Raw genomic sequence first — 19,206 nt, forward strand, 5'->3', positions numbered from 1 at the left:
GGTTTATGTATCTTAATTTTCAACAAAATAAACAAATTGGTGATGCCCTGCATTTTGTTCTTAATAATTTTTGCATATAAAGCTCAGACTTGATTTTTTATTTATTTTGTAATTAACTAAACTTGTTAATTGCATTTTTGTTCATTTTTAATTTTCCTTCAATCATGCTCACTTTGCCTAATGTTCAGGCTTAAAGGGTGACATCTGTGACCTTTACCTCGAGTGTACAGTGCAGTATTGCCGTAGATGTTACCACTTTAGAAACAACTTATGAGACGTGCAATTCCAGAGACATATGGGCATCAACCCATCTTACATATATAGTAGCGTAGGTACTTTGTTTGTCAAAGGATCACTGGTAATACATAAAAAGATAAATGTTTTATATTAAATTTATTTGCTTATACCACTAGATAAAAAACATTAATTAAAATATACGCACAATAGCCAACCCTCTTTTACAATATTATAATTTACAGCACAACAGAGTTTTTTACCCTGAGTGAGTTACTTTGCATCTATGAACCTAATACTTGACAGCAACACTACAGACCACAACTTTGCGAATGACAAATTTCATGGTATCTATCCCACTCTTTTCTGCTTCTAATACAAAATTGAATTACAAGAAAAATCCTATTTCACCTTAGCTTTTGTAAGTACTTGTATTAAAAATCTGTAAAAGTGTTAGATTATGATTCATGACGGTAATTATGTACTTATTATAAAAAGGTTATGTACTGCATATCATTTAAAAATGTAGAAATACAGTTTCCTGAGAATTTCTTTCATCAAAAATTACAATGGTATTTTGTCAACATTTAAGATACTACCTGTACTGTACTGTACTGTATTTGTAAATATCCACCAGATTAATAAATTTTTGGTTCTTTTAGAAGTCAGATTTAGTGCTTGGATTCATATATTTCTGTGATTATGAAATCAGTATTAATGCTGCTTCTGAACTATTGATACATTCACTATTAAGAAATAAATTAATGAATAATAATATGCAGTATTAGCAAAACAGATGGATGCATGTACAGTATGTATAATGCTTAAAGTGTCATTCATTCTGATGTAATGTGTATAATTTTAAGTGCACTAAGTCATTTTACTTGTAATTTCAATAAACTTTGTTAATACTTACTGACAGGTATACAGTAACAGTTTTAACTACAGATTACGTCACAGTTGCGGAAATGTGTTCCTACACCCCATCTCCAAACGGCAACATCGTAGTAGTAATATCACTATTTGTGAATGAATGGGTATTAGTAGTGTAACGAAGGACATGATTGGTGGATAGGTTTGATATAGGTTGGCTGTTTGGAGATATGGGTTACCACAGGGGTGTAGGAATACATTTCTGCAACTGTACATCCGGTGTAAAAGTAGAGTACGTTGCTGTAATACTGTACTAGATTTGTTTTCATAATACAGTACTGTACTGTATTTGACTTGTAATTTAGAGAAGCTGCTCTGGTCAGTGTAACTTTGAAGTTCTGCATGTGTTCCTCATGTATTCTCCATCCAACTGTAACTTCATGTTCATCTTCTGTATGTATTCTTCATCCAGCTGTATTATTTATCACTGAGAGAGTTGCTTTGCTTTTTCGACGACTTCCTCAATGTCTCCAACCATGTAGAATGCTGCCTCAGGAAGGTGGTCATATTTTCCAGACAAAATGTCCCCGAAACTCTGGAAATCAATGAGAAGTCGAGTCATAATGAAAACAAACTCTTATACATTAAATGTAACTATATCATATCCATTTATCCATGATAGACCAACACATTATAGACAATGATTCTGTATTTTTAAATACCAGAAGTCATAGGATTCTGCATACTGTATCTCCAAAGGAACCTTCCCTGATTGCATGCAGACACAAGAATATTTCTAAGATGGGAGAAAGTAAATCACACCCTCATAAACCACCTCTGACTCTTGTCAATAACCTCTTTTGCCTGATCAGATTCATACACTTGGGCATCAGGAATGTGAGAAGCTTAGGACCAAGAGACTTTTGGAAAGGCAACTGAAAGCTATGCTGCCTATAACCAGCCGCAGGTCCACGGAGTGGAGGGAACCGCCACTGTGTGTTTAGTGGTCTGTAGGCCAGGATGACCTTTTTACCAAGGTAGGCAAGGACTTGATGGTCCTCATGTTGAGGCAAAGTAAAATGTACATAGGTACTGTCTCGTTCAAGAATCTTCTAACACTGCTGGAGACAGCTGGCAACTCGAGGCCAATTGCTTACTAAAGTACGTAGTAAAAATTGTGAATGAAGTAAAAGTAATATGTGATTGGTTACTTAGTTCCCCGTTGCTTAATTAATGGTTTGGGCTTTGTTGTTTCGTATTATATTATACTACAGTAAACAAACGGCCTGAGTTGCCAGCTGTCTCCAGCAGTGTTCGAAGAATCTTGAACGAGACAGTACATAGGGAATTATGACCCTGCTTTGCCAGCTAAGAGGGTGCATAGAAGTCCTACATATAATCACCATTCCTACTCTATGAAAGTAGATTAGCAATTGGAAGGGCATCCACCCATAAAATGCCTCATACCTGCCTGATGGTAACTGGGATGCCATACCATCAGGTAATCATGGCTAACCCTGACAAACATAGAAAAGGGCTGAAAAATGGTGATTATGATTAGTCAGAACTTTAATTGAAGCTGGGTTTTTTTTTGTACCTTAATTGTGTTTTCAAGGGAGACGAACTTTCCTTCATAGCCTGTAAAAACTTCTGCAACCTGGAATGGCTGTGACATAAACTTCTGAACTTTGCGGGCTCTTGATACTGTTAGTTTGTCTTCCTCAGACAGTTCATCCATGCCCAGAATAGCAATAATATCTTGTAATGATTTGTAGTCCTGCAAGAAGAAGTACAGTTATACTAAACCCACATTTACATTCATAAGGAATAATGTAAGATGACTTAATTAATCATTAAAACCTTAAATAATAATCACTGTCATATCCTAATTGCCCTTCACCATCAAGAGTATTGAAAAATATATATAGCTTGTATATACATCACTTAAAAAACTTGTTCTAAAGAAGATCAAAACCAGCCAATTATCTGACACCTTATAGAATGTTTCCTATATTACTGTACCTAAATACAGTTCCTGGAACAAACTTTATTTTTATTCTTTTATCATTTCCCCACTTATCAGCTTACTAGTCATTTGGGTAGTTGGTCTATCCAATTTTAGTACAGGAGAAGCCTGGAGGAAACCTGTGATGTATAGTAGTAGGGTCACACTGGGTAACACCCTTCTCCCGGGCCAAGAAGGACTCAAACCCATGATATATTGGTGAAAGATACACCTGTTACTGCTGTACCTCCAACACTTTAAGCTTCTTTCCCTACACCCTTCTCATCATACCTCTGCACCAACAGCTTTCCTATGCTCTCTCTACAATTATAAAACACTAATACACTGTCTTTCAATTTCATTGACACAGCCCAGAGGAAAATTCAAAGGATGAACGTTTAAATAGCATACTTTTGGGGTCTTGAACCCCTTTACTACAGGAACACCACTTTGGAGATCTTATTTGGCTACTACAAGACGATTTTATTCAGCACAGAGGAGATCCCGTATACAAATGGTTAATTCACATATCGCAAGACTCTGCAATGCCTGTAATCTTTAATACTGTATCAGCATAGACTATATAGTATTCAGGTTAGGTGATCTTTATGAAGAGAGAGAGAAAAGTAAATACAAATGTTAATAAAATTAATATCATCATACCTGAAGGATTTTCTGCACACTACGGGCAATTGAATAATGTTCCAGACCGATAACATTTGGGTCCATAATTCTTGAAGTGGAATCCAGGGGGTCAACGGCAGGATAGATCCCCAGCTCTGCTATGCCTCGGGAAAGTACTGTAGTGGCGTCCAGATGAGCAAACGTAGTGGCTGGGGCAGGGTCCGTCAAGTCGTCGGCTGGCACGTAAATAGCCTGAAGAGATGGACAGATACATTATGCAGTATAAATGTGCGAATGAGTTTTGATGCAGCGCTCCTGCTTAACCCCACCACTTTCTTTATTCTTTTATGGGAGAATTATTTTTTATTTATGCAATTTTTAATTACGCAGCCATTTTCAAGAATGCAACAGCAGTGAAACCTCCATACAGTTAACCCTCACTTTACGCGGTCCCACATTCCGCGTTTCCACGGTTACGCGGTGCCCTGCCGGAACCCAGGATGCTCACATTCCGCGGTGCGTGTACCCCTTTACGCGGAAAGTGGCTGGCGAGCCGCGCCATTTTTGGATCCAAACCTCCCGCCATCCGCCATGTTGTGTAAGCTGCGCGAACACGGTGCGCACAAGGTCGCCCAGTCATCAAAACATTACCAGTTCTTCACCCGCCACCCACCACAGCCGGCCCAAGTCAGTGATAGTGATAATTATGGTGAGGATATGGACTTATATAGACTTTGGGGAGTTTGACAAAGAGGCCCTGCAAGCCTCTGTGGTGGATAGTGATACAATTGATACAAGTAACACAGGTGAGGGCCAATAATCTGCCCTCTGCCTCGGAACCAACCGCCCATCCCCGTGTGCCCAGCCATTTTTTCTACTAATGTAAGTGTTAAAAAACCTAATATTATTGATATTTCTCTTAATTATTAATTGTGTGTGCATACCATCATAAAGTTAAGATAATATTTTTACTACAACATAGTTGTGTGTCGTCAAAAAGTGGAGTTTGGGGGTCGGCCCGGACTCCATTTCAATTAATCCCATATGTTATGTTATTCACTTTACGCGTTTCTCACTCTACGCGGGACCCTCCGGGTTAGATTAACCGGGTAAAGTGAGGGTTAACTGTATAACGGATCTATATCTCTCTCCATATAATCCGTTAGATGGAGATTTCACATATAAAGGACCCTCGATATAATGGACATCCATCTCTACATGCAGTAGTCCATTAAATAGAGGTTTCACTGTACAGTACTGTTTAAATTGTGATGCGGTATTGATAAAAACTCAAATCCAAAACAATACTCATTACAGTTATATGAAAATGAAAAAAGGGAAATTATTAATCAATGACTGTATTCACCTGGACAGAAGTGATGGAACCTTTCTTTGTGGTGGTAATTCTCTCCTGCATGCTGCCCATATCAGTGGCCAGGGTCGGCTGGTACCCCACGGCTGAAGGTATACGACCTAGCAATGCAGACACCTCAGAACCAGCTTGTGTGAACCTGATAGACAACGAAATTAAATTAAAATCTGTGCAATTAGAAAAATACAATACAGTATCTTAAAATTTTTACACATTCTTCTTTCCAATCATTCTTCATGTTCTTTACACATATAATATTAGTTGCTGTAATCCTCTACCACCACTCTAGTTAAGTATACCATACACTGTCCTTACTGTACTCTGACCAGGTTTTCAATAAAGTTCCCCAACACATTTACCCCTTTTACTTTCATGCAGTACTAAAGGCACAACAAGAATTCAGTGCTACACTAGCATGTGGTTTACAAAGATATATTTAGTCTAACGTAACCTAAAAATACTAAATCACAAAGAAAACCTGGATAGTACACATTCTAAATTATTGGATAAATTGTGTAAATTTGTTGTACACAGCATGCTATGCTAGCACCAAAAATTCTTTCACACACACTCTAGAACTAAGTCTCTTGTTTCACATTGATGTAAAGTTAAGTGCTGATTGTCTCACCTGAAAATATTATCCACGAAGAACAGTACATCTTGACCTTCCTTATCTCTGAAGTACTCGGCAACTGTCAGTCCTGTGAGAGCTACACGAGCACGGGCGCCCGGTGGCTCATTCATCTGACCATACACTAGTGCCACCTTGAGGGAAGAATACATGGGTAATAATGAAGAGCTCTAACCTGTATGGAAACTGATACACAATAAACCCTCCCAATAACACACTAATTCTTGCAAGTCCTGTCCATTATTGGGAGGATTCTGTCTTTAAGAATATCCACTTGAGAAGGTTTATTGTATCCATTACTTTATTGAGAGGCAAGGTTGGCCGATTTAAACCAATGGCTAGTAATTAGTATTGAAAAAATAATTAAAATAATCCAAGCGTCATTATGACCACTATTTATGTCACAATCGAAAGGTCGACCGTAGAATCAAAATCAACATGATCAGGAATACTGTACCTATACTGTACTGTACTGAGATATTGAACAAAATAAATTTGGGGGGCCAAAATGGCTGAAACTAAGGCTAATACTTTCTTTCATCCTCTTCACCACTGAATGGCTCGTTAGCCGCTTGGGCGATCGGTCACGTCTCTGATTACTGTACTTTTCCTTTTTTTTTTATCCTCTTTACCAAAAGATCGGTTCGCTAGCCTTGAGAATATTTACACTGAAATACTGTATACGTTTTTCTCAGAATTGGAATTTAAATGGTTTAACTACTGTAATTAAGTTTTTCCAGAATAACACAAAACACTAAAATCATACCTTGGAAACCAATACATCATGAGTAATTAGCATTGAAAAAATCATTAAAATAAAAAATAATTAAAACCTTGCAAGCTTCATTACAACCACTACCGGTAATTACACAATAGCCCAAAATATTTTCAGCCTCAACTCCTATAATGGGTAAGGGTTACTGTTTTCGCCACAATCTTGATCTCATGGATTTTGCTCAATACCTGTACACAGTTTGTACTCCTCAACATGTTGATTAAGGATCTGTTGTCTGCATTTGATATCTGTCTAATTACTTGTCCAGATAAAATCTAAAGTATTTTAATTACTTTTCTATCGCTAATTACTCGTCGCCTATGGTTTTTCAAAGAGAAAGTTTACTATATTCATTATAATACTTTATAGAAAAGTCTGTTATTGAGAGTGTTTACTATATAACACTTATATAAACAGGTGTTTCTTTATAAGACATTCACAAATTCCCAAGTCCACTAAGTGATTTCTTACCTTAGACGTTTCATCTGTCAAGGATATAACACCAGATTCAATCATCTCGTGGTAGAGGTCATTACCTTCTCGTGTCCTCTCACCAACACCAGCAAACACGGAGTAGCCACCGTGAGCCTTGGCCACATTGTTGATAAGTTCCATTATAAGCACAGTCTTGCCCACACCAGCACCACCAAACAGACCTAAGAATCACAAAAATCAATAACACTATATTCTGGATTACAGAGTTTATACACTAAATTGTACCTTTGCAGTAAGCCCTTAAGTTATACAGTACTTATAGCCTGGCATGTATAGAGTTCCTAATAGGCAGTGAATATGGTAACATCTTAGTCTGACTACTGTACTCCCATTTCATCTACTTCCCATTAGGTTAGGTCATCATTAATTGACAATAAACATTCTGGGAACATGCGACATTTTCAGAGTAAACATAATGGAATTACACAAAGCCCGTATCATCATTGGGTATGACTTTGCTTGGGAGATTGGTATCCCCGCATCCCCTGAGCAACGCTCTTGTGCATTATGCAGAAGACCCGACAGCAGCACCCTTATCCACTACCTCCTAAGATGTCCCCACACACAACGCTTCCGTGACGCCTGCTGGACCACCACTCCACGACCCCCTGACGGAGACACGATGATCCTCCCCATACTGGCCAGATATTTGTAAATAACATTGATTATGTGTTAAAGGAATATCCTTCCTTTCTTAGACTATAGTAAGCCCCTTTATAATATTTATACTGTATATACTTGTCACACTTGCCAGATGCTTCTGGTGTCATTGTACAGGGGTACCTAGTGACAGCACTAGGATCCCGCTTCCTCTATCAAGGAATAAACAATTGAAATTGAATTGATTACACAAAGTGGGTGTAAACAGTGAATACTACAGTGACTTATGCAGGATACAGGACACATACCTATAATATTCTTAAATTGTATACTACAGTATACAGTGGTCCCTCGGTTAACGAAATACCTTACATAAGAATATTCAATTCGGTTCACGAACAAAAATTTGGTTAACGAAATTCTTACGAAAATGTTTCGACATGCTTTGGCTTGCTCACCAGCTGGAAGATTAGTCTGCCAATACAGAAATCGGTTCTAGGGCTTACATTTGTTAAAATTGGAGTAAATATCAAGAAGGTTGTACTATTCAATAATTTTCCAAGTTTTATATTAAAATTTTTAGTCATATTAACACTTAACATAATTGCAGTGCAGAGAACTAGTTTTTGGTGCACCCATCAGCCACTTCACTCACCCACCAAGGCCTCAGCTTGTATCTCTGTTCAGTGGAGGAAACATCTTGCTTGTGGGTCTCTTGAGGACAGAGTATTTTTACGTTTTTACAGTACAATTATTGGTCATTGTGAAATTTATTTAATATATTGACAATATATAGTGCAGTGCAGTGTTGATTTAAAGAAAATAATCTTGAATTACACCTAGTGAACTTAAAATTTTATGGGTGAAATGACGGCATCAAGCATGGGGTGATTTCTCTTCCACCCCCACTTCCTTCTCTTCTCCCTTTTCCTCCACCCTCACTTCTAATTCCCACCACCATCATCATCATCATCATCAATCAGGAGCCTTCTACATACACACCTCAAAGTAAGTGTACTTTACTGCATTTTTTTTTACTTTGTATGTAATTTTCTGTGAGCTGGAACCAATTACTCAAAATCCCATTGAAACAATAGATTCGGTTAACGAAATTTTCAGTTAACAAACGACCTTCTGGAACGAATTGTGTTCGTTAACCGAGGGACCACTGTACTTTATCAATCAGGAGGGTGAGAGTATTGGTAGTAAAGTAGTTACTGCTTACCTCTCACCACAACATCCTGAGTCAAATCTCGGATCAGTGGTGACAAGAGTGTTATTGAATATGACCCTATTAAACAAAGCAGATTTAGTTCCAGTATTACACTTTTCCTCTGTACTAACAATGGACCCATGAGGAATAAAACTCATTAAGAATAATAGGGGTATTAAAGAAGCCACCACCATCTTCCTTCAACAGAGTTGTAGATTACTATTAAAAATTTAATGCACAGCTGTCAATTACTGTATTATATATTATGTGAGTCTCCTAACCTACCCACCAAAATGATATACCTACACAGGTCCATGAATGGACATGTGGTACAAGCATTGTTTATCAAGCAAAACTTAGTTATTGATAATTTGGTCACTGCTATAGTGCCATGGCATAATATAAACTTACCTAAATGTGAATAAATATGTATTTCAACAAAACTTACCAATCTTTCCACCTTTGGAGTAAGGTGCTAACATGTCCACAACCTTAATTCCTGTTACCAAGATCTCCTGCTCTACGCTCATCTCCTCAAATTCAGGAGCATCGGCGTGAATGGCAGCAAAGAAAGGTGTGTTAACTGGTCCGCGCTCATCAATTGGTTCTCCTGTGAGTGAAGAACATGATGCTATGAATCTACGGTGATTTTCTTTATAAATTTTTTAACGGTAACCCCTTGTGTTTGTGGTCATAAACTGAGCTGAATAAAATTGTCTGGAGTGAACCAAATAAAATACCCTACTTAAAGTGGTGTCCACATAGTGAAGGGATTAATACAGTACAGTATTACATTGTATATAAGTCACAGCATCACATGGATGTTATATGCTGGAGCGAACAATGTAAGCAAAGGTGTTTATACTGTACAGTATTACAAAACAAATACTTATCACTTCTAATTTAACAGGAAGGATTACCTCTTCTAACATTCCTTTCCCCAAAATCAACAGACATCAGTCGGTGTTTATTTATTTTACATCAACGCCTACCTTAATTGTACTTACGGATAAGCAGATATTACATCTGGATAGTGTGAAAGAGGTGTAAGTACTGTACTGTACAGTACTCTGTATAGAATTTTTAGATAAGCAAATTTTTTGGTTAGCAATAATTCATACTGTGAGGGAAACTGTACTTGTATTGCTTAAGATATGAAACCCTAATAAAACCTACAGTAGTAAGCTCTAAGACAACCTATTCTCCTAGTAACATATAGTACTGTATACAGGTTTCATGTCTGATATTAATAACATGTTTTCACACAAAACTAATCACAAAACCTGTAATTATTATTTCAAATTTTAACTGTAAACCTTCAATACTGTGGCATCATTACTTCACGTTGTAAGATTGTGCGATGTCATTTCAGGAACAGGCAGGAAGCATGTGGCTAAAAAGTATTTTTTCACTTTCCAGAAAATATGGGTTTCTCACTCCGAAAAATACCTGACCTATTATCTTCTGTTTTGGCACATAAGGCCATGATGATGTAGATTTTGTTGAAATTTCATACAGAGGTCCTGTACTCCTTTACATGCTGATTAAGGATCTGAATTAAAAATTTTAGAATTCCAGAAATTAGTGTTAATTAATGACCTTTGAAAGAAAACACATTTATGATACCAGTACTGTACAGTATACTGAAGAATATTCACAAATAAGAAGCCTTTTACTGTTTACATTGTTCATTAAAGCTTACCAATAACATTAATGATTCTGCCTAAGGTTGCTGGACCCACCGGGATGGAGATGGGTCCTCCTGAGTCAGTGACCGGCTGCCCACGAACAAGGCCTTCTGTCCCGTCCATGGCAATTGTGCGTACAGTGTTACCCCCTGTAAGATGCACAGGATAAATAACAAAAACTGGATATAAAAATGTATAATAAAGTATTTCTGAAAACTTTGGGAGGCCACCTACATTCTTAACTTAAATATAAAACCTATAATTTCAGGAGATTAAGGACAAAATAACAAAATACCCCTGTAATATAATAATAATAATACTGTAATAGCAAAAGGACAAGCTAAGCTTCCATTTATGAATCATCTGGGAGCCTCACAACACTAGTATTAATCTTTACACATAATCTACACAAATTTAACAATGTATTGTACTGTACTAAATTAACAATTTGATTTGAGGTGCAGTACTGTACCACGTGAGAATAAAATTGAATCAAAAGTAATATTGTTTTTAATCTAATGATCTGTAGTAATGAAATTCAATAATAATAATAATAGGATCCAATTAACTTTCTAATTCACCATTAAAATCGAAACTTGGTTTTTAACATTAACAATACTTAACTCTTCATGTCATATAAATTAAAAAAAATATATGAAAATTTGGTTAAGGCCAGCTCACTAATCCTAATAGGACAATAAACAACCTTAATGTTCTCAACAAGAACTCACCGAGGTGTTGAGCGACTTCCAGCACAAGACGAGGATGTCTGTCCTTAACTTCCAGGGCATTGAGGATTGGAGGGAGCTCTCCCTTGAATTTTACATCTACAACAGCCCCAATAACTGCTGTCACTTGTCCTACTCCTGAGACCACATCACCTAAAATATGATAAAGTAAGATTAAGTTGTGCTGTAATTAGGGGAAAATGTTAGAAGTTAGTACAATATTCTTCACCTGATAACCAGAGAAAAGGTTCACAACTGGCACAAATTTACCTTCATCAGTCACTGTTTTAGATGCTGACTCTGCAGCAGCTACAGCAGCAGCTGCTACTACTTCAGGAGAAGCCTCAGCAGTTGGTTCTCGAACTACTTCAACAACTGGTTCTTCTATAGCATCAAAAGGTTCTGCTGCTGCAACTTCAGCTACTGCTTCTGCAACTGATGCTGCTGCTGCTGCAGATTCAGCAAATGATTCTATTACTGTAGCTTCAGTTCCTGGTGCTGCTGCTGCTGCAGGAACTGGTTCTACTGCTGCAGCTTCAGTTACTGGTACTGCTGCTGCAGCTTCAGCAGCTGGTTGTGCTGCTGGTACTCCTTCAGCAATTGGCTCAGCTGCTGCAGCCTCAGCTAATGGTATTGATGGTACAACTTCAGCAACTGGTTCTGCTGCTGCTGCTTTGGCAACTGGTTCTGCTGCTGCTGCTTCAGCAACTGGTTCTGCTGCTGGTGCTGCTTCAGCAACTGGTCCTACTGCTGCTGCTGTTTCAGCTATTGGTTTTACTGCTGATGCTGCTTCAGCAACTGGTTCTGCAGCTGGTGCTGCTTCAGCAACTGGTTCTGTTGCTGGTGCTGCTTCAGCAACTGGTTCTGCTGCTGCTGCTGTTTCAGCAACTGGTTTTACTGCTGATGCTGCTTCAGCAACTGGTTCTGCAGCTAGTGCTGCTTCAGCAACTGGTCCTACTGCTGCTGCTGTTTCAGCAACTGGTTTTACTGCTGATGCTGCTTCAGCAACTGGTTCTGCTGCTGGTGCTGCTTCAGCAACTGGTCCTACTGCTGCTGCTGTTTCAGCAACTGGTTTTACTGTTGATGCTGCTTCAGCAACTGGTTCTGCAGCTGGTGCTGCTTCAGCAACTGGTCCTACTGCTGCCGCTGTTTCAGCAACTGGTTTTACTGGATGCTGCTGCAGCTGCAGCTGGTGCTGCTTCAGCAACTGGTTCTGCTGCTGGTGCTGCTTCAGCAACTGGTTCTGCTGCTGCTGCTGTTTCAGCAACTGGTTTTACTGCTGATGCTGCTTCAGCAACTGGTTCTGCAGCTGGTGCTGCTTCAGCAACTGGTTCTGCTGCTGGTGCTGCTTCAGCAACTGGTTCTGCTGTGGGTGCTGCTGCAGCTGCTGCTTCAGCAACTGGTTCTGGTGCTGCTGCAGCAACTGGTTTTGTTGCTGGTGCTGCTTCAGCAACTGGTTCTGTTGCTGGTGCTGCTTCAGCAACTGGTTCTGTTGCTGGTGCTGCTTCAGCAATTGGTTCTGTTGCTGGTGCTGCTTCAGCAACTGGTTCTGTTGCTGGTGCTGCTTCAGCAACTGGTTCTGTTGCTGGTGCTGCTTCAGCAACTGGTTCTGTTGCTGGTGCTGCTTCAGCAACTGGTTCTGTTGCTGGTGCTGCTTCAGCAATTGGTTCTGTTGCTGGTGCTGCTTCAGCAACTGGTTCTGTTGCTGGTGCTGCTTCAGCAACTGGTTCTGCTGCTGGTGCTGCTTCAGCAACTGGTTCTGTTGCTGGTGCTGCTTCAGCAATTGGTTCTGTTGCTGGTGCTGCTTCAGCAACTGGTTCTGTTGCTGGTGCTGCTTCAGCAATTGGTTCTGTTGCTGGTGCTGCTTCAGCTGTTGCTGCTGCTTCAGCAATTGGTTCTGTTGCTGGTGCTGCTTCAGCAACTGGTTCTGTTGCTGGTGCTGCTTCAGCAACTGGTTCTGTTGCTGGTGCTGCTTCAGCAATTGGTTCTGTTGCTGGTGCTGCTTCAGCAATTGGTTCTGTTGCTGGTGCTGCTTCAGCAACATGTTTTGCTGCCGCTGATGGAACAGCTGGCTCTGCTATAGCTTCTGGAACTGGTTCTGGAATTTTTTCTGCCGATGCAGCAGATTTTGAAGGTACTCCATCTGACTCTGATGAAGATGAGTCAACAGCTGCTGGTTTAAGTATTTCTGGTTTGGCACGGATAATATACTCTAAAGTAGCACCCTTAAGTCCTGCAGTACTGGGACCATCTACAAGCTTGGGCACTTTTGGTTTGGAAGATTTATTTGTTGACTTAGAACCTGTGTTGTCCTTGGAGCCTCGTGCAGCATTTAGAGCTGCGTCAGTGGTGATTGAGTTTTTCTTAGTGTCCCAAGAATCCTTCCAACCAGCAACTTTTGCAGCAGCTTTCTTCACTTCTGGTGATGGTATTCTCTTAGTGAGAGTTGGTCTTGGGACCTTGTTTTTCTTCTTTTTATCTTGTGTTGTTATAGTTGTGTGAACTTCACGTCTGTTAAGAGCAGAAATAGTTGGGGCTGAGGTGTGAACAGCAACTGGTTTTCCAGTGAGGCGATCCAACGCTGTCCGCCCCAGCGTTGATACTGCCCGCCCATGACGCTGAAAAAAACAGGTTTACATGTAGTTTAATGCAGCCAACGATTCTAACAAGAACACACTGCTTTTCTACAATATATATGTTTTTTAATTGCTAGTGACAGTACTCTCTTTTGGGGAAGTGTTTCTTTTTTATAATTTATACTATAAATACTGACAATATTATATAAACACTCAGGGGGGCTGCTAGGGGGCTAAGTTAGGTTATGTTAGTGCGGGGAGATATGATAGAAGTATTTAAGTGGGTGAAAGGAATCAATAAAGGGGATATAGATAAAGTTCTTATAATATCCGAGCAGGATAGGACTCGGAGCAACGGATTCAAGTTGGATAAGTTTAGGTTTAGGAGGGAGATAGGAAGAAACTGGTTCACAAATAGGGTGGTGGACGAGTGGAACAAGCTTAGCAACTTTGTAGTAAGTTCGGGAACTCTGGAAAGTTTCAAAAGGAGGCTAGATAGATTCATGGATGATAGAGAGTGGTAGTAACTCTCGACAGGAGCTGCCATGCACAGGCCAACCGGCCAATTGCAGACTCCTTATTTTCTTATGTTCTTATGTTAAACAAGGATAAGTTAAATACTGCCTACATTACATATCCACTCAGCAAAAGCATTGTTTAAATGCATAAATTTTGCTGTTATACTTACTGGAGTATGTCGATTTCTCCGGAAAAGTTGAAAAAAAACTAATGTTTGACCATGATTGGAAAATATTAGGCTTTTCCTTTTCTCCAGAAAACCTATATCCAAAAAAAAAAAAAAACAGCAAAATTCATGCAGGATTTTTTTTGCTGGCGAAATCATTCGCAGCACTTGAGTAAACGTTTATCCCCCAAAAATAAAGTTTTTTTTTTTTACGGGATTAACCCACCCGGGCACATGTCACTGACCCACATCGGAGCCTGGGGGTCGAAAATGTAACAATAATAATAATAATAATAATAATAATAAAAATAATAATAATCATAAATAATAATAATAATTCATAGTAAATAAAATTTATAATAAAAAATAAAATAGTACAGCACAATACTTAATAAGACACTCCCGTTAGTGATAACATATGAGCCAATTCAACAATAGAGGTACAGTAGTGCATCTTTCATCTGACCACAAAATAAAAATGTCAGAAAACATTTCGTGTATGAGTTTATACAGTATGCAGGTTATATTTACATAAACTATTTTAATAATAAGTATGTGCGCTCTCATGCACATTTACTAGACCTTTTGAGGCCACATGCACTTGATATTCTGAGGTCAATAGTAAGTACTTTTTACTATACAAAAACGCCTGAGTATACTGTAATACCGCATTAAAGAAATAATGGAATTTTCTGATGAAAATGGGAGTCCAGACCCCAGGACCCCACCCCCTTGGATCCGTCCCTGGCTTCCCAATGATAACTCAACATTGATTACAGACGTTGATGGGGGTAATAAAGTGTTGGGCTTGGATAGACAGTTGAGTCGATGCTTATAGTTATGTTGTTTCTTAGCCTTTAAATAATCATGTAAGTACAAGTTCTGTTTCTCTGGTGCTCAACTTTATGAATGAGTCTAGTCACACACACTGGATCTCTTACTACCTGATACGTGGCCAAGTTCAATGTCTGTTTAAATAGCCAGTGGAATTTGTATTTAAACAAAGTACATTTATAAGTACGCAACAATATTCAAGTTTTAGCGTAGAACATTTAATGCGTAAGTAACAATGGGTGAGGATTCTACTACAATGGGTGAGGATTCTACTACAATGGGTGAGGATTCTACTACAATGGGTGAGGATTCTACTGGTCTCCCTCCCTCCCACTTTGCAGCATTAGAGGAGAGAGGAACGGTCCCGGCCCGGAGCCGGTATTTTGGTGGCCGCCTTGACAACCTGTGGGCCGTGGCCTTACGTAACTGTACCGCATACCCTCTTTCCTGATTGCCTTCCCCAAATTACTATCAGCAGCGCGTCTCTGTTAGCTCTACTTCGCACTTCATAAAGCTAAAATAATTTAATCCTTTTTTTTTGTAAAATTATCACCTAAATAGAGATGAGAACAACTCGCCGATGTGTTGAGAGTTGTCGTACACAGCCACTAGACTACTACACCTGCTTCATGACGCCTCGTTCATCTTGTCACCAACATTGCTACTACGAAACTAGGTTTATTAATAGCTTACACATTTAACACCGTATTGCCCTCTACAAGATATGTATTCTCGTGAACTACTGTTGAAAAGATTTCTTGGTATTGCAAGTTGTGTAGGTCGGTAAACTTCAGTTAACGCATCATATTACGACAGGGATTACTGTATATCCCTTTATTTTTAATATTGATGGATTAGTGTAATTACTAATCATGTTATTGCTTGAGAGCAAATATGTACGTTTTATGCGTGCATTAGTAAGTACTCGTGTCCTACGTGGAGTGTCTGATTCAGTGGGTTTCCAAACTTGAAACGTGCCGTTTATCATGCATGCAGTGCTTATCTTATCTAAGCGCCTTCTTCACTGACTAAAAGCTATTGCCAAAATTTTGCGAAAAACGCTCTCATGGAGCTGTTAGCTTTATCATATACCGGGTATGGTTAATTTTATAAAAATGACGCAAGAACAATGTCATGAATATTTATAGCATTACCTATTAATATACTGCCACAGTTAATAATTTAAACATAATATTGGTGTGAGAACAGGCGTGAAACATATCAAATGACTACTTAACAAAAACTACAGTTAATAACCTGTTGTAACCTCGCCTCTGCACTGTCTGCCAAGGGTTAGTCAGCCCAGTGGTCGTTTAACTTTATCTTTACTGTGATTCAACAACTAAGGTCTTTAAGTGTGTAACAGGGATAGTAATTTTTTAACAAGTCCATCAAATTAAAAAAAATATGATAAATAAGCTCTATATACACTCACTGGTCACTTGTCGCTCAATGTAAATTTTAAGTTTTGAGTCGTGTTTTAAAAGGTTTGCGTTGGGTTTTAAATTATAATTCTTGGTTCTCACTTTGCATAATCTGAAACCCAAGTCGGCAAAATACAACATTCTTGCCATCCCCGTTATGATAATGTATAGCATATTTATGTTGGTTGCTATTAGTCTTTCTAGGAATACAGTGATAAAAAAAATTTAACTTCATTAAGAAATTAAATTTCATACACTTAAATGTATTCTCGAAACTTGTATATTGTGAATTGAGTTTGACAGGCATTTCCTGTAACGTTTGTTTCACGTGTTTTCGCCGTTCAGGAAGAGCGAAATTGATTTTTTTTAAGTTTTTAACCATCTATCACCCGGCCAGTTGCTTTTGTCATGATACAGTTATTATGTAGTACACAGGTGTGATCGTTACAGTAGGCTATTGCTCTTGTTGATTCATTATACGTCTAATAAAAAATGTGTGAGATTTTATAACATTTGCAAACATAATATTCACGTGATATTGTCTTTTATACGGTAGCAACATCTTAAGAGAAATAAAATAGTATTAAATCATTCACAAACTAATATACTGTTTCTTCACGTATCAAGATGTTTATGAAACATTCTCAAAGTTGTCGGCTGGAAGTCTATTTGCAGAAATACAATCTATCAATAATATTTACTGCATAAAAACATAAAAAATTGACTCTCGAAAGTTTGCACAGTTTGTGGAAAGAAGTATGGTTCCTCTCCTACGCCCTCCTCACGTTTGGGCAGCTTGGCGTGATCGTCATTTAATGCGATTCTTTAACAAGGCATTTAATGTCGGACTACGAAACATAACCCTTTTTAGTGTTCACCACCCGACCTTCACACTTCACTTATGAATAATGTATATTAACATTTTGTATCAGTATAAACGAGGTTAGTTTCTAACCTGTAACGCAGCTCCAGCTCTGTGCATCTTGAGAGGTTAAACTGAAGTGGTGGGGCTCGAGCTGCCAGAGTCCAGTACGACACTTTTTACACACTGCGTGTAGGGGAGGTCTACAGCAGTCGCCTCGTTGTTGTGTCACTAATATCTTCATTATAAGGTGTATTGTAAAGAACTGAACGTAACATGAATATAATCAATCAAATTTCATTACCAATGACATGTTCTTAATTAGATTATAAAAAAAGGTATATTAAACTTTTGTGTTATCAATATTAACCAGGTGACATTGTCTGTAGGACCCACCTATAGATTATAACTGTGGTGTTACATATCTAGTATTTACACAATGTTAAGATGTATGCTGTATATTCATTTTATATCAGTGATCATTCTAAGAGCTGTTTTCTATAAAGCCAATATGAAAGCTATACTGTATATCCCAAGGTAGGTAGATAACAGGTAGCCTCAGTGCCGGATTTAGACCTGTGGAGGCCCATGGGCAGCCTCTTTGTGGAGGCCCCCCTCATTATAACTACCCAAGAGGGTGGGGTGGCGAGTGAAGTGAGCCTAAATATCTGGGAGTTCCGGGGAGGCGCTGTAAGACCCCCGGGAAAATATTGAAATTTGAACACTTCTTTGGAGAATTTTGAAGCCATATGCAGTTATATTGAGGAAATTTGAACATTGAGAAGTTTTTAATTAACTGTATATTTATTGATAGTGTACAACTTCCCAACACACACACACACACACACAAAAGTGAGACATGACTGGAGTCATTCATGTGGTTTCAAGTAGGTTCATAGGAAAACCAGGTTTTCATGAATTTCAAGGAGTAGCTAGCCTAATTTCTATCACGCTTCTTGCTGAACATAGTTTTACGTGATGGAATAGATAAACATGAATTTTAAAGAATGAAAATAAAAATAATCCAAATAAATAAAATATTGTAAGATGTGGAGGCCCCTGGGCAGCTGCCCACTTTGCCCACTCCTGAATCCAGCCCTGCCTCGAGGAGAAGTGGGACTGCTCGAGGGAGCCTTACCGCCGGTAGGTCCGGAAGGAGGCGTTAATTTGCCCGAAGGACGCAGACGGTGTGTGCCTGGCAGATTATTCGTAGGAGAAAATTGTGACCAAGTCCCAGGTTGCTGATCTGACTTTCTACCTCATTTACACACATTTGCAGGGTTTCAATTGTTTCTCTTACTTTGACAACACAACATACATACATCGTTTCTCACTATTGATGTTTTTTACTTTTTGTATTTATTTATTATTATTATTATTATTATTATTATTATTATCATTATTATTATTATATTATTTTTATTTAATATTTATTATTTTTTATTAATTGTTTTATTATCATCACCATTATTACAATATCATTATTATTATATTTTCGCCCCCAGGCCCTGATGTGTGTCATTGACCTGTGCTCTGGTGGGCTAATCCCGTAAAAAAAAAAAATCTGTTAACATCGCCAAATGGATG

General features: G+C 38.5%; 1 protein-coding gene across 1 annotated transcript; it reads right to left on the minus strand.

The window, feature by feature from the left end:
* Nucleotides 1–380: 380 nt before the first annotated feature.
* Nucleotides 381–17,800, minus strand: LOC121875087 (helicase SRCAP-like). The gene is made up of 12 exons (XM_042379432.1): nt 17,713–17,800; nt 12,537–13,856; nt 11,509–12,493; nt 11,242–11,391; nt 10,525–10,659; nt 9,271–9,432; nt 6,986–7,170; nt 5,737–5,873; nt 5,103–5,247; nt 3,776–3,988; nt 2,705–2,884; nt 381–1,702 (listed from the first exon to the last, which is right to left on the minus strand). Exons 1-12 carry the CDS (start codon nt 17,737–17,739, stop codon nt 1,592–1,594), a joined length of 3,750 nt encoding a protein of 1,249 aa, XP_042235366.1. The 5' UTR covers nt 17,740–17,800; the 3' UTR covers nt 381–1,591.
* Nucleotides 17,801–19,206: the final 1,406 nt, after the last annotated feature.

Source organism: Homarus americanus, unplaced genomic scaffold (assembly GCF_018991925.1).
Source record: "Homarus americanus isolate GMGI-L3 unplaced genomic scaffold, GMGI_Hamer_2.0 scaffold36970, whole genome shotgun sequence".
Taxonomy (NCBI): Eukaryota; Metazoa; Arthropoda; class Malacostraca; order Decapoda; family Nephropidae; genus Homarus; species Homarus americanus.

Excerpts from the sequence above, each read along its gene's own strand:
- LOC121875087 (XM_042379432.1), bottom strand. The coding sequence starts at position 17,739 with ATGCACAGAGCTGGAGCTGCGTTACAG. Across the intron at positions 11,392-11,508 it reads TAAAACAGTGACTGATGAAG|GTGATGTGGTCTCAGGAGTA; the intron begins GTAAATTTGTGC and ends ATCATATTTTAG. Across the intron at positions 3,989-5,102 it reads GTTCCATCACTTCTGTCCAG|GCTATTTACGTGCCAGCCGA; the intron begins GTGAATACAGTC and ends CCATCTCTTCAG.